This window comes from Apis dorsata, unplaced genomic scaffold (genome assembly GCF_000469605.1).
Source record: "Apis dorsata unplaced genomic scaffold, Apis dorsata 1.3 scaffold_631, whole genome shotgun sequence".
Classification (NCBI taxonomy): domain Eukaryota; kingdom Metazoa; phylum Arthropoda; class Insecta; order Hymenoptera; family Apidae; genus Apis; species Apis dorsata.
The window spans coordinates 1,324,826-1,338,102 of NW_006263826.1; the positions used below are offsets into that span (position 1 = coordinate 1,324,826).

Below are 13,277 nucleotides of genomic sequence, written 5' to 3' on the forward strand. Positions count from 1 at the left end.
TTTATTAAAAAAATAAATAAAAATTGAAATTCTCAAGATAGATCATTTTCAATTATAAAAACGCATGCTAACTAAATAATAGTAAATACCCAATCGCCTGTGACTGCGCTTGGGCCGCCTTTTGTTCTTTCCCCGTTTTTTACCTCTTCTCTCCTCTCTTCTTGATCTTCCCGAACGAGATTCTTTCCATACGTTTAATTCATCATCACTGTCATTTATATTATCGCGATCCCTTTTCACACGATTCGATATCTTTTTTATCAAATTCTGTTTTTCTGTTGTTAATGTTGCTCTTTCAATACGTAAATTAGTATCACTCGCATTATTTTCATTATTTTCTAGCTTCATAAATAATTTAAGAATTGTAGTATTATTCGTATCATAAATCGTATTGTATAATATATGTTGCCTTTTGAAATTTTTGAGTGAATTTAAATATGGAATTATGGTATTGTAAGTGTATAAATTTCCGTTAGTGGTATTACGAATTCCATCAAAAATTTCGGTTTTAGATATCGAGGATGCTCCTTCTAATAGACTTTTTATATCATTCAACTTTTTATTTTCAAGAAATCTTTCAGATCTTTGAATCCAAACTCGATTTAAACTTCGATTTAGCCTATCATACTTGGATGTTAATAATAATAAATTTATGTTTAAAGATTGCACCTAAAAATAATTAAAAAGATATGTTTATTTTTAATTTTAAATATTAACTATTAAAAAAAAATTTTTTTCTTATTAGTTTACTTGTATTTGCAAGGCACGCACTTCCTTCCTCAAATGGGACAACATAACAGCGAAAATAATCGCTAATAAGAGAAGAACGATACTGCAAAATCTTTGGAACATCTTTGACTTTTTTACCTTAGATACGGTTACTTTCATGTCAACATTCCATTCAATTAAGTTTGCCGCGTTTTTCAATGGATTATCGATTTGTAGATCGATGTCACCTTGAATATGATCCATTTTGATTTTCGTTGCCATCGATTTTTAAGATTATGTACATCGATCAATCGCAGAAAAACATATTATCGACTAGTTTAAATATATTACATATATTATATCACAAATGTCCTAAAACATACATTATTTAATTCTAACACTTTCAAAATTAACCAATATTGGTTTATAATATTCTTTCACAACGGTAATTGATTTCGATAAAGATAAAGATAAACAAAAACATAATTATCACTTTTTGATATTTGTAGATATATAAACGATAATTCACATTTTTATTCAATAATCACTTATTTATTCAATGAATAATTATAATACGATCGAATGCAAAAACTAGAAGATAATAACAAAAATAGAGGACAGCACGTGGATTTATTCACGCGGATTATATTATCAAAAGAATTTAATATTGATTAAACAATTTCCAAATAGAGTAATGTATAAGTTTTCAATTCGTCATCTTATCCAAGTTTGCTGACTAGTAGTCATGTCATGTACGCGTATCAGTGATAGAAACAAAGAAAAATAATTATATCTTCACATTCTTTTCATACATTTGTAATTTTAGGATTTCTAATTTCTAATTCTAATTTTAGGATAGTATTTTTTATTATTTTCTGAATAAAACAATCTTTGTTTGTCTTAATAAACGAATAAAAATAGATTCTAAAAAAATTGCAATATCAAATTTGATATAATCATCATAAAAATTCACTATTTATAGAAATTCTGATAATTAAACAAAATTATAAGAAAAAGGAACTAGAATGTGTGAATATATTATAATAAAATAATTTTTGCTTACCTGAGTAACATGTTTTTTGTCGATTCTCCATGGATTGCGAGAATCACAGATGAGATCAATCGATTTTCGAATCGATACACTTGCGTAGCGTCGTCGCTAAAAGGCTTACCCTTTGCGAACCTGATCGTGGACGACGCTGTTTCGTGGCATCTTTTGTTTACCTAGTCAACCTGCACTCAAAAGGGTCTCCGAACGTTACGACGACTCCACTCGACCGGTTTGGCGGCTGTTCGCCCGAGTGTTGCCAACATTTGCCTGGCAAGACACTATAGATATCTTCTTTACTTACTTTCTCTTTTTCTGTTTGATAAAAATAAGTAAAATCATATACTAATTTCATTTAATTTTTAGGATTATATCGTAACACGGATTGTTTATTATGGATTTTAATTAGATTCAAATTATTAAAGAAGTAACTATATTAAACTATATTGCAAATAAACAAGAATAATTTATATTTATATCATTGATAAGAAATTTTGATCCTTATGTACGATTTTATTTTTCTTTCTTATCCGTGTAAGTGTTACATCATCAGTGTTACAATATTCAGATAAAGTTAATATTCATAAAAAAATTATTTAATTTACATTATTTATAGAGTTCAAAAATATTTGAAGAACGGAATACGTTATACTGAATTTTAAATTGATGCCGGAACTCGTTTTCAAGGACTATGAATCCTGCTTTCACATAACAGTGACTTGAATACTTAATTTGAAAGTGGAGTTTCGATCGCCCTTTTGAGTGAGTCTCAATCATTGACCAAATTTTTTTTACATTATTAAACTTTCACAATCTTTCTATAATTGAGATTTTGTAAATTAAGATTTCTTATAAAATCTTTTTATTTTTTCGGAATTAAAAAATTTTGTATTTCGAAAAAAATTTTGAAACAATATCTTTTTTCTTAAATTTTGCTCCATTAAGAATGGATCGATATACATATTCTTTCGATTTTTTATTTTTAATAATATATCATTTCTATGTTTTCATTGTTGTTCGTCTATAATATATCTAAATCATAATGATTCGATAATAAATATGTATATATTATTTATAGCAATATACGCAGAAAATATATACGAGTGCAAAAATTATATATAATTTACTCAAAATTAATTTTCTTTACATTTTTAATTTAATCAATTAATAATTTCAATTTTCATTCAATTAAATGTGATGATATGTTATGATATTTTATTTTATTAAATATCATTGATTTTTTTAATATTTTGTTCAATTCAGTTTGCAGAAAGATTTGAAAAATTGATATTGATTCCAATTTCACGATCTGATTTATGCTTCACGAATAATTCCAAGGCATGAAAAATATAATATATCTGATATTCTAAATGATAATAACAATAGAATAATTCTAATGAGTAAAAACTATATTATAAAATTGAACAAGAGAAAAAAAAAATAAAGAAAGAATGTATGCACAATATACAAATGGTAATAAAATCAAACATTTTTTTTCTCCATTATATTTCGAGAATATTATATTAAACAGAAAATTCGTTGATTCAGATTGATACAATAATCAAATTACGTTATTTACGTTAATTAAATTTTAAAATTTCATATTATTTTCGTTGCATCTGATTCTTGCATTATCTTCGTTGTAGGGAATTTAAAGAGTAGCTTACTAACAACAATCTCGTTACACATGTGAGAAAACAGTTGACGTCATTATTACTTGTAATATATCATGTATATGATACCTCGTTAATACCGGAAGTAGAGGTCATTGATTCTTTAACAGTGAGTATAAAATAAATTACCTCCTATAATAAAATAAAATGATGATATGACGAGTAATTTTTTTTTTTTCTTTATTTTCATTTTTTATATTTTTAAAAATATTCTCTACAATTAAATTTTTCTTCAGTAAGTTAGATCTTGTGATCGGTACGTAAGAAAGTCATGGAAACAGCGAGTAGGCAGCTATTAAACGAGAAGAAAGGATAAATTAAATAATAGGCAGGCCACGAACGGTACGCTTCGATTCGTCAGTCGTAAATTAATCCAGATACCTCAAATTTTGTCATCTTCCTACACGGATCGACTCAATTGCACATTAGGAACATGCACATGTACATTCCGCGATGATTAATTAGGATCGCCGCTGGTGGAATTTCTGATAACATTATTATCAATAATGTAATATGAAACTGTCCCACTTTTTTGTTTTTCTAAATCATCATGAAATGTAACGAGATAATTTTTTTTTTTTTTTAAAGAGACACGAATATACTCAGTATTGTAATAATGTAATTCATTAATTCAGTCTGATTTAATAGATTTTTTATATCCATTATTTATTGCTATATTGGAACACTACTGGAATTGTTGATACTCTTCATTTAAATGAAAAATTGAGATCTGTATTTCTTGAATGAATTCTTTCATTTCATTCTCACGACATTGTTTCGCAGGATAAAGCGATTCTTAGAGCTATTGAGTATCGAATTCGATATTCCTAGGGCGACGAAAGAGGTCGGAATCGGAGATGCCTGGTTGGAAGAATAACGTCGGAGCTCGTTGACATTGGCGACGATAAAATTCCACGCTGAAGACTTTTTTCGTAGAATATGTGCGTCGCATAAAAAAAATATCGTTGTAAATTCAAGAGAAACATATCGCAGAAAATATTGATGATACATTAAAATATATATATATATCTATACATGAACACAGAAAATTCTTGATGGTACGTTTCCGGTTCGATCGATTGTTTTTTAATTTGATGATCGAAGATTAACATATTATAAATTGTTGTAACAAGAATATCCTTATTCTTGACAAGATTTTAAATAAATAATAATTATTGATAATTAGAATTAAATAATATTTGAGAATTATAATTAAATAATATTTAATAATTATATTTTTGATTTATAGTTATATAAATGGAAGAAATAAGAATAATACATGATATAATATTTTAATATGAAAAATGAGATTAGAGATGAAAGCTGCATCTCCATATTACTGATCTACGCCACTGAGATCTGAGAGGTATTGCTGCAATAAACTCAAATGCTTTCCGCTCCTTTTACCCAGTACGGTCGAGTCTGTCAAACACGATGGTCGTTCTTTCTTTATCTGTGTCTACTCTTCATGAGTAAACTTGAAATTTTTCCATTCCAGTGATGATCAAATCTATTAGAAAATCAACAACAACGATAAAGTAAATTATCATTTATTCTAAATTATTCCAGTATTGTTTTATATTTTATTATTATAAAAGATATTAAGCATAAAAAAAAAAAAAGAAAAAAAAAGAATGAACCAAGGAATCGAAAAGTGGTAAAGTTAAAGAACAATGAAATTATGAGGATCAATTAAATAGAAAAATAACATAAATTGTCGAAGAGATATTTCTTATAGGAAAGAAAAGGATAGGAAGAAAAACAAGGAACAAAAGAAGGAGACGAAAAGTTAGTGGGCGGAGATAAAGGACCAAAGGGACGTATCTTGATCACTTTCGCCTGTGGTTTTGTTCGCTGTTCTAATCGGAAGGGGAAAAAACCCGTTGGACAAGTTTTAAAGAGGGCTAGAACTGAAATATTCGAACCACTTAACATCGTAGATTATTATAAATTTGTAAAAACGTGAAATTAGGTGGTTTATATTGTTCGATTAAAAAATAAAAGTTAAAAAAAAAAAAAAGAAGAAGAAATATTGGAATTATTATCTCGATTTGATAAATGCTGGAATTCATGTTTAGAATTTAATCAATTTGTGACTTTTGCTGCGTTTGTTGCAATTAAAGTGAACAATAAGTTGAAACGGAAGAAAATATGAAAGTGTTATTTTAAAAAAATAATGCAAAGAAATGTGAGTTTAACGTATGTCAAAGATTCACGTGTAATGTGAATTGAGAAAAAATTGTATATATCGAAGAAAAATGGATGTCATTTCTCTCCTTGAATGAATATTATATTATAATAATATTTTTTGAATTGAAAAAAAGGATAAGAAAGAAAGAAAAGAAAAACACAATATTAATAAGTGTTTTATAAAGTGCAGTGTAATTTAAACATTTCTAAATATTTAATATATAAATATTGTTAGTTTTTTTTTTTTTTTGTCACAATGACTTCTATTTTCCCTGAAGAAGAGTCAAAAGTTGCAAGAATAAAGCAAAAATTAATGAATGATGTACACATAAAGGAGGAAACACGATCGTTTCTTAGCTTCTCCAGAGAGAACTTGAGTATCTCTCAATCTGACCTTGAACAAGGCTACAATAAACAACGTTTTCGACCGAAAAGAAATACGATTCTAAGTGTGACGGCACTCTTAATTGCATTTCTTTGCTTGGCTCTTGAATGTTGGGAGTTTCATTATTCTTTGATCAATGCACGAGAGATTGAAGATTTGAAACGAAGTGTGGACAGTTTGAAACATCGTATTTTGGAAGAAGATCTACTCGACGAAGTGAAAGCTTTTGAAGAACAGGTGATGCTTTTTTATTCACTAGTGAGTATGTAAATCAATCATCATGTCAAAATGTCTCTTTTATTCTTTTAAACTGAGAAATAAAAACATGATAATTTATGAATAATACAAAATTAAAATTCCATAAAACAATATACTATTTCTTTTTTTTTTCTTTTCTTTTCAAGGCTTAACAATTCTTAAAAACAAACGAAAATATTTTTAACATTTGTTAAATTCCAATACTAATATTGACTTTTTTTCTAACGAGTCTTCTATTCTAAAAAAAAAAAAAGGTTGGGTTATCAGTCTTGAATGAAGCTTAAGGTCATGGACAAATAGACATAATACACATAATACATAATACATGTGTTTACATGTAAACGAGCATAAAATAGTTCGAAGACCCTTATTTTTATAATATTTAATTAAAAATAATTTTATAAAAAATTTAATAACATAAATATATAATTCAATATTTAGAATTCGATTCTCGCGCAATTATTTACGTAACGCATCGCGTAATCATCATTTATAAAATTTGATGCATACAAATTGACTATGTGTATTGCGTGATGATTAAACAATCTAGTTATATACAATTTCCAACACGTTTCTATTACGTTAAGGATTATTGATTATCTTTTTTCTTCATTGCGTCTTCTTCAAGAAACTTATCTTATCTTTTTTTTTTTTGTAAATGTGTTGTAAATATTTACAAGCAAATTGGAAAGAAATAATAGCACATGGATGCTGACAATAATTTTTTTTTGTTTATAGTTATATACCGATGATGATAACGATGACGATGACGACGACGACGACGATGCAGAAGAAGTAAATATCAACAAGACAGATTATAATTCCAACTATGACGAGGATACATTTTCTTTGCAAGATTATACTCCGATATTTGGCGCCAGACCATCCGATTTTCCTGATTCCTCGTCGACGATTGCCCCAGTACCTTCTCCGCCGGATCCTCCTATTGCAGATAAAACGTTAATGAAATTAATACCAACAACACGCAAGATCGGGAGCAAACAAAGCGAAGAATCGAAAAAAAATCATGATAATTCGAATCGAGACCGCAGTCAGGATAAAAATAATTTGGAAGGGGAAATGGAGGATCAGAAGAATGATACTAAACGAAAACGAGATGTATTAGACGCTAGTGGTAACACGAAAGAATTGTCGTCGAATTGGAAAATAACCTTAAAACATAAACGATCGATTGATCAAAAGAATCATAATTCCAAGAGATTACTTGTTAATAGACATTTGCTTAAAAATCATACCAAAAGAACAATTGCTTCTGATTCCACTTCTCGAGAGATGCTAAAGGAAAAATCTGTCCAAGAGGAGCAAAATATGTTAGTTGTTAATATTTTGTATCATATATTATAATGATATTGAAAAAAAAAAAAAAAAATACCAGGATCTTTTAAATACTGTTGAGAGAACGTAAGAAAAAAGCATTGAGTATTTCCATTTCATTGTTTCTCGCAGGTCTGTTGTATCCAGTAGGCATCCTTCAAAGAAATATTATATTCATTCGTCTTTGGATACCACCGTGGCATCTTCTTCGATGCCTCGTGACGAGTCTAACGTACAAGTTGCGACGAACCGCATTAAAAAAGTTCCGCGCAAATTTCGAAAGAATACGACCCATTCTCGAAAAGTAATCGCGGTCCATTACGATGGAAATAAGAATGGATATTCAGAGAAAGATATTTATGCTGGAAATGGAAGAATTCGTCATGGAAATAGCATGTTTAAAGCATGGAAACCAAGCGATTGGGTGAATAATCTTGGCATGAATGAATATTTCAAAATGTCCAACGATGGGAGTGTTACCATTTATGAACCAGGATTATATCTAGTTTATGCGCAGATTCATTACAATGACGATCACGATGAAATTGGATTTCATCTTCAAGTGAACAATCAGCCTATTCTTCAGTGCATGGTAAGATAATAATAATGTTAATATTTGAAAAATAAATGATTTGATATCAAAATTATTGAAGAGCAAAAAAAGAAATTTGATAAATATATACAATAGAACATTATATATGTTTCTTAATTTTATTTCATTTAACGATATAAATAACTAACCTAACTAACCTAAAAAAAAAATTGAGATAGCAGTAGTTTTTCTGAGATCACATAAAGAAATACTATTCATTGGCCAAGTTTGCTTTCATTTTTTTTTTGTTATACAAAAAATGAATGAATATAGAATAAAATAGAAAATATATTATAAATAATGATAAAAAGAAACGATTATTATTAATGATTTTAGATCGACAATTCGGGCCATGCGCGCAACATTAGCCAAACTTGTTTCTCAGCTCAAGTGACACTTCTTAGAAAAGAAGATGTTTTAGTTTTCAAGGAGGCTAGCTCACCGAGATTCGCTATTTTCGATAAGGAGAACAGTTTTTTTGGATTAGTGAAACTTGGAGAACTGGGAAAGCATTTGAACTAATCTGTTACGTATTTATCTGGAACAAATTAAAAAAGAAACGAAGTGCTCCTCTTTTACTATCGTAAAAAGTAATTTATTAAACATTCAATGATGCAACAATAACATTAAAGTCGTCACTTTAATCGTTGTTGACTCGATAAAGATAGACGTTGGTCAATTTCATTAATTAAAGACCAATCGATTCTATTTTTATCCATAAATGCATATTACCATTGTAAATAAAATTCTTGCAGTTTATTAATATAAACACTTTTTTAAGCCATTTTTAAGAGAATCCAAAGAAAATGAGAGTGCAAATGGAAGTAAAGTTACACTAAAATCTCGATGAAAATAAATCTTGCGATTTAACACGTAATATACTTGTTTTAACATGTAATATCGCAGATTAATTTTTTTTCGCGGTATTTTCTGGCTCGTTGACTGTCAATTGGAATCAAGTCTCCAGGGCAATCCATCAGATCGACAATGAAGTTTGGTTTCAGCAGCTTTGTTGGAAAAACTGATGAAGCACGATCCTCGAAGATTAGATTCGAATCTATGTATTTATGTTGATATTGTTGTAGAGGTTGATAAATCGTAACAATTTCTGGACAGGTCATGTCTCTGTCTACATAAGCATGAAATTTATTTTCTTCCACTGGAACTCTCACCTAATAAAATTATTCTAAGCTAAGAAATTTAATTTATAAGAATTGAAATGTTAACGGATAATAAAAATCTAATAACTAAATTGATGAAAAAGAATTATAAAAATCCAATATCCTCTACCTCTGGTACAGCAATTTCGATCCAAGCTTTACCATATTCTCCTCGCACCAAGGCGGCAGGTAAATGTATTCTATCGGCGATCACTTTGAAAAGCAATGCTCTTTCGAAATAAGAACCAACTCGTAACATTCCCAATGGTATTACGCTGGTTTCTATGGTATCTTTAATCTCTTTCAAATGAATCTCTAATTGGTGATCCACGCATGTAATAAGAGGATCTGGTCCTGACATTTGTTGAGAAACAAATTTAGCTAACATCTGAGCACGGGAGACTACATAATTGATATTTATGAATCCTTTTGTTGTTTTTGATACTCTATATTGAAAAATAGTATGATGATTATGGAAATTGCACGAGTGAAAAAATTAGAATAATTTTCTTACACGTTTCTCGATTCATTAGCGATTAATTTGCATTTAAATAATTCTACATAATTATAGAGACAAGTATCACGCTGAAGAGTACCAAACTTGGTATCAAATGTTAACTTTGCTATTTCGGTCGACAAGAAAACGCCACGACTAATTGTTTCTTTCGATTCTAGAAAAGAATGATCTTATCATTTTTAATTAAAAGAAAAAAAAATACGTAAATAAATAATATTTTTCACCTTCCAAATTCAATTGATTACAATCTTCTGGTTCACTACAATTGACTACATAGATAGGTTCCAGAGGACAGAATTTGAATCGAAGGATATCGTCCAATATAGGAAATCTGATAAAAATTAAAAAAAAATTAAAAAATGAAAATATTTATAAAATCTAAGAATATCGTACGTGCAAACGTTTCTTCGAAGCACGTAAAATCCATCATGAGTGATGTCATGCAATGAAAGTCGTCCAGTAAAAGCGAACTTGATCGGCAGATGTGAATCAAATAAGGCTTCTATACACGTGTCCCAAGAAGGAACGATTCGCGCAGTGCTTCGGTTATTCAACATGCTACATCATTTATTATTTTCGTAAATAATATTATTGTTCGTGTATTATGTATTATTCGTCATAAAACAATTTTTTTTTTTTAAGCCTTACTAATTCAAGAATCTGGCCGAAACAAAAGCATTTGCCAGAACCGGATCTGCGCATAACAATTGAATCAATTGAGCAGCTGCGTCTCTTATTGGAATCGATTTGATGTCACATAATAGATTATATAATCTTTTGGGACCTTCGATCTTTAGAAATTCTTGTCTTCCCTTCTCCTCTAGACACATCATGGATAAAGCTTTACAGCAGGCAATTTTGAAATCATCCATCGATGTACAGGTTAACTATCAAATTAATCGAATTCGTTTTTCATTTGAAAATTTGTAATTTGATTGATGTTGGTAAAAATTTAGAAAATTAAAAAGAAAATATACTTCGAAAGATGCACACATAGCCTCAATGATATCCGTGTTAATAATAATATCTCTCAATACTTGATTTCTTGCTATTGAAATAAGGCAATCTACGGCATCAACTAAAATTTCAACTGGAACTTTTCCTATTGTTTTCATCAGCCACAACAAATAATTCTAAAGGTAATATTTTTAAGATATCTTTTGTTAAAGAATAATTGCTCGATGGATAATTAGACAAATCGTGTTACCTGTCCTTGAATACTTAAGAAATCTTCACAATTCTTTATATCACATTTCATTAATTGATTTAAAGCAAATAAAGCTGCTTGTCTAGCAGACCAGTTCAAATTGTCATTTTTCAGCACATCTGAAATGACATTGCAAATCATTACATGATTTTAAAAAGATCCATTCTATCTACCTAGAATGTTTTTCACGCAATTGCTTGTAGTTAAATCTTTAGCTGCTCGACTGTATAGAGTCATCATACCGATACCGTGACAACTGATTTCGTACATTTCTTGCACGTTACCAAATAACGTATGTAATAAATAATCGACGATACCATACATGTGCAGCATCTATCAAATAAGAAAAAAAATCTGTAATTTGTATTAAGTTAAATAACCATTGAAAATCATAACTTTTTATGGAAAAAAATTACAATAAAAATTGTATAAAAGAAGAATATTAATAATAGAAATATAAATAATTATTAAAATTCAATTAAATCTAATAAATTCATTAGATTATATGCATTACTTTTCTACCCCTAGATGTATGCGATAAACAAACAGCTATATCCAGAATTTGTTTGAAAAGTTTCGAATGTAACGTATCTTCTATATACTTTAATATCTGTTTGATACCACCAATATCATTGAATTGTTCGACTGTCGTGGGATTGTCACAGGCGAATCGAAGGATCCAAAGCGCATTCGTATGAAGATCTAACCACTCAATATTCTAAATTAATATATATAAATATATATCTTTATAAATAATATTAATAGAAAAATTCTTTTCTCATTGTAAGAATATTTTTTATCCAAAATTTTTACATCCAAAAATTTCAATAAAGCCTCAAGACCCTTAGTACGTCGAAAGTGTTCTTGCAACCGTTCATCCTGATTTCTGCGTACTAGATCAGTTATTACATCAAGTGCCAGCTTTTGGATTTCACCGTAAGGTGAATTAAAAAGCTCATAGACCTGTTCCAAATTAAAATCCTGAAAATTGCACATTATCTCAAATAGCAATCACAAATGTAGAAAAAATTTAACAAAATTATATCGTTTAACTTTTCATCCTAATGAACCTTAGTTTCAATGATTTTCTCTGCGCCTAAAGGATCTTGCAATAGATTATATATAATTTGTAATGTATTCTTCTTCACGTCAGGATCCGGTGAGTAAAGTTTTTCGAACAGAAAATCTACATCTGAACTTTGTTTTAATAATTGTGCTACTCCAAATATATCTTTAGTTATTTCTGCTAAAATTAACAATGAAAATTCGTGCAGGAAGATATCATTTTCATGGATCACAACTTTGATAAAATATGGAATATAATATTCGGATGATTCCAAGATGAAATTACGAACATTAGGAATAGCTATCATTTCGGCTAACAATTTTGCAGCAAATCTATATTTTATTACATAAATTTATATGTATATATATATATGAATAATTTTTATTAAAATATCAAAATAAACCTTCGAGTAAATAAATCCTCGTGTTTAATCAATGGAATTATATTATTCACAATTTCGAGATCGAATAAAACTTCTAAATTTTCCTGAGATTTACTGCCAAATTTTGACAAAGCTGCTGCAGCAGCTAACAAAATAGGTTTCTCTTCACATTGTAGTAATAATATCGCTGTTTCAAGATGTTTGACTTCTAAATAAAGAGGATCAAATTGATTTTTCGTTTGTTGTTCACGATCCACTCGTTCTTTACCCTTGGACACATATTTCTACACACAAATTTTCAATACTTATAAATATTTATAAAAAATTTATTTTAATTTATGTTACAGAAAAAGAAATACAAATATTTTTTATTATTTAAATCTTACTTTTGGTTCGTTTACACGTTTTGGTCCCATGTTTTTTTATCTTTCATTAAACATTAGAATATTATTTATGGTTATCATGATTTGTAAAATTATATAATAGACATTTTTAATATTTGGAGAATAAAATGTATGACATGAATGTTGCTACATTTTAACTTTAATTATTAAAAACTCGAACATTGCTTATATTTGAAAAAATTTTAGTCTAACTATATGCTTTGATATTTTTAAAAATAATATGCAATTAAATACTTTTTAATTTAAATGCGATCATAATTGTACATATTAATAACATTTCTCATAGAAAATAAAAATCTTATAGATTAAAACATATATAAATATATCTTCATACATATATATATATATATAT

General features: G+C 28.4%; 4 protein-coding genes and 1 long non-coding RNA gene across 10 annotated transcripts in view; 2 read left to right on the forward strand and 3 right to left on the reverse strand.

The window, feature by feature from the left end:
* Positions 1–2,059, reverse strand: part of LOC102681431 — a 3,215-nt gene extending 1,156 nt beyond the window's left edge. Inside the window, exons 1-3 of one of the 3 annotated variants that reach the window (XM_006621664.2) lie at positions 1,772–2,059; positions 751–1,041; positions 90–669 (exon numbers count right to left, since the gene is read on the reverse strand). In XM_006621664.2, coding sequence (XP_006621727.1) covers positions 90–669; positions 751–990 — 820 coding nt within the window. In that variant the 5' untranslated portion in view covers positions 991–1,041; positions 1,772–2,059. Of the gene's footprint in view, positions 1–89; positions 670–750; positions 1,081–1,771 lie in introns of all 3 variants that reach the window. The other 2 variants (XM_006621665.2, XM_006621663.2) reach the window with 2 other exon arrangements.
* A 1,616-nt stretch (positions 2,060–3,675) lies between these two features.
* Positions 3,676–4,376, forward strand: LOC116186336. The gene is made up of 2 exons (XR_004151307.1): positions 3,676–3,937; positions 4,213–4,376. It is a non-coding gene; the product is annotated as an uncharacterized LOC116186336 (long non-coding RNA).
* A 435-nt stretch (positions 4,377–4,811) lies between these two features.
* On the forward strand, positions 4,812–9,441 carry LOC102670719 (protein eiger). Of its 2 annotated transcripts, none has more exons than XM_006621670.2 (4): positions 4,812–6,262; positions 7,001–7,593; positions 7,730–8,189; positions 8,526–9,441. In XM_006621670.2, exons 1-4 carry the CDS (start codon positions 5,876–5,878, stop codon positions 8,709–8,711), a joined length of 1,626 nt encoding a protein of 541 aa, XP_006621733.1. In that variant the 5' UTR covers positions 4,812–5,875; the 3' UTR covers positions 8,712–9,441. The 2 variants fall into 2 exon arrangements, with proteins under 2 accessions (XP_006621733.1, XP_006621734.1); XM_006621671.2 differs by having other exon boundaries at positions 4,815–6,241; positions 8,526–8,952.
* LOC102670584 lies at positions 9,072–11,748 on the reverse strand. Of its 3 annotated transcripts, none has more exons than XM_031513269.1 (10): positions 11,588–11,748; positions 11,247–11,406; positions 11,074–11,192; positions 10,844–10,999; positions 10,515–10,753; positions 10,260–10,424; positions 10,091–10,197; positions 9,864–10,020; positions 9,480–9,795; positions 9,072–9,361 (listed from the first exon to the last, which is right to left on the reverse strand). In XM_031513269.1, the coding sequence occupies exons 2-10, from the start codon at positions 11,404–11,406 to the stop codon at positions 9,077–9,079; spliced, it is 1,704 nt and encodes a 567-aa protein (XP_031369129.1). In that variant the 5' UTR covers positions 11,588–11,748; the 3' UTR covers positions 9,072–9,076. The 3 variants fall into 3 exon arrangements, with proteins under 3 accessions (XP_031369129.1, XP_031369130.1, XP_031369131.1); XM_031513270.1 differs by having other exon boundaries at positions 11,316–11,406; positions 11,588–11,729; XM_031513271.1 differs by lacking the exon at positions 10,844–10,999.
* LOC116186357 (armadillo repeat-containing protein 3-like) lies at positions 11,570–12,937 on the reverse strand. The gene is made up of 5 exons (XM_031513387.1): positions 12,908–12,937; positions 12,543–12,805; positions 12,144–12,471; positions 11,887–12,054; positions 11,570–11,791 (listed from the first exon to the last, which is right to left on the reverse strand). The coding sequence occupies exons 1-5, from the start codon at positions 12,935–12,937 to the stop codon at positions 11,570–11,572; spliced, it is 1,011 nt and encodes a 336-aa protein (XP_031369247.1).
* Between the last annotated feature and the right edge of the window lie 340 nt (positions 12,938–13,277).

Excerpts from the sequence above, each read along its gene's own strand:
- LOC102670719 (XM_006621670.2), top strand. The coding sequence starts at position 5,876 with ATGACTTCTATTTTCCCTGAAGAAGAGTCAAAAGTTGCAAGAATAAAG. Across the intron at positions 6,263-7,000 it reads TGATGCTTTTTTATTCACTA|TTATATACCGATGATGATAA; the intron begins GTGAGTATGTAA and ends TTTTGTTTATAG. Across the intron at positions 8,190-8,525 it reads AGCCTATTCTTCAGTGCATG|ATCGACAATTCGGGCCATGC; the intron begins GTAAGATAATAA and ends TAATGATTTTAG.
- LOC102670584 (XM_031513269.1), bottom strand. The coding sequence starts at position 11,406 with ATGCTGCACATGTATGGTATCGTCGATTATTTATTACATACGTTATTT. Across the intron at positions 10,425-10,514 it reads TCGGCCAGATTCTTGAATTA|CATGTTGAATAACCGAAGCA; the intron begins GTAAGGCTTAAA and ends TAAATGATGTAG. Across the intron at positions 10,198-10,259 it reads CTTCGAAGAAACGTTTGCAC|ATTTCCTATATTGGACGATA; the intron begins GTACGATATTCT and ends AATTTTTATCAG.
- LOC116186357 (XM_031513387.1), bottom strand. The coding sequence starts at position 12,937 with ATGGGACCAAAACGTGTAAACGAACCAAAA. Across the intron at positions 12,806-12,907 it reads AACGTGTAAACGAACCAAAA|AAATATGTGTCCAAGGGTAA; the intron begins GTAAGATTTAAA and ends ATTTGTGTGTAG. Across the intron at positions 12,055-12,143 it reads AGAAAATCATTGAAACTAAG|GATTTTAATTTGGAACAGGT; the intron begins GTTCATTAGGAT and ends TGCAATTTTCAG.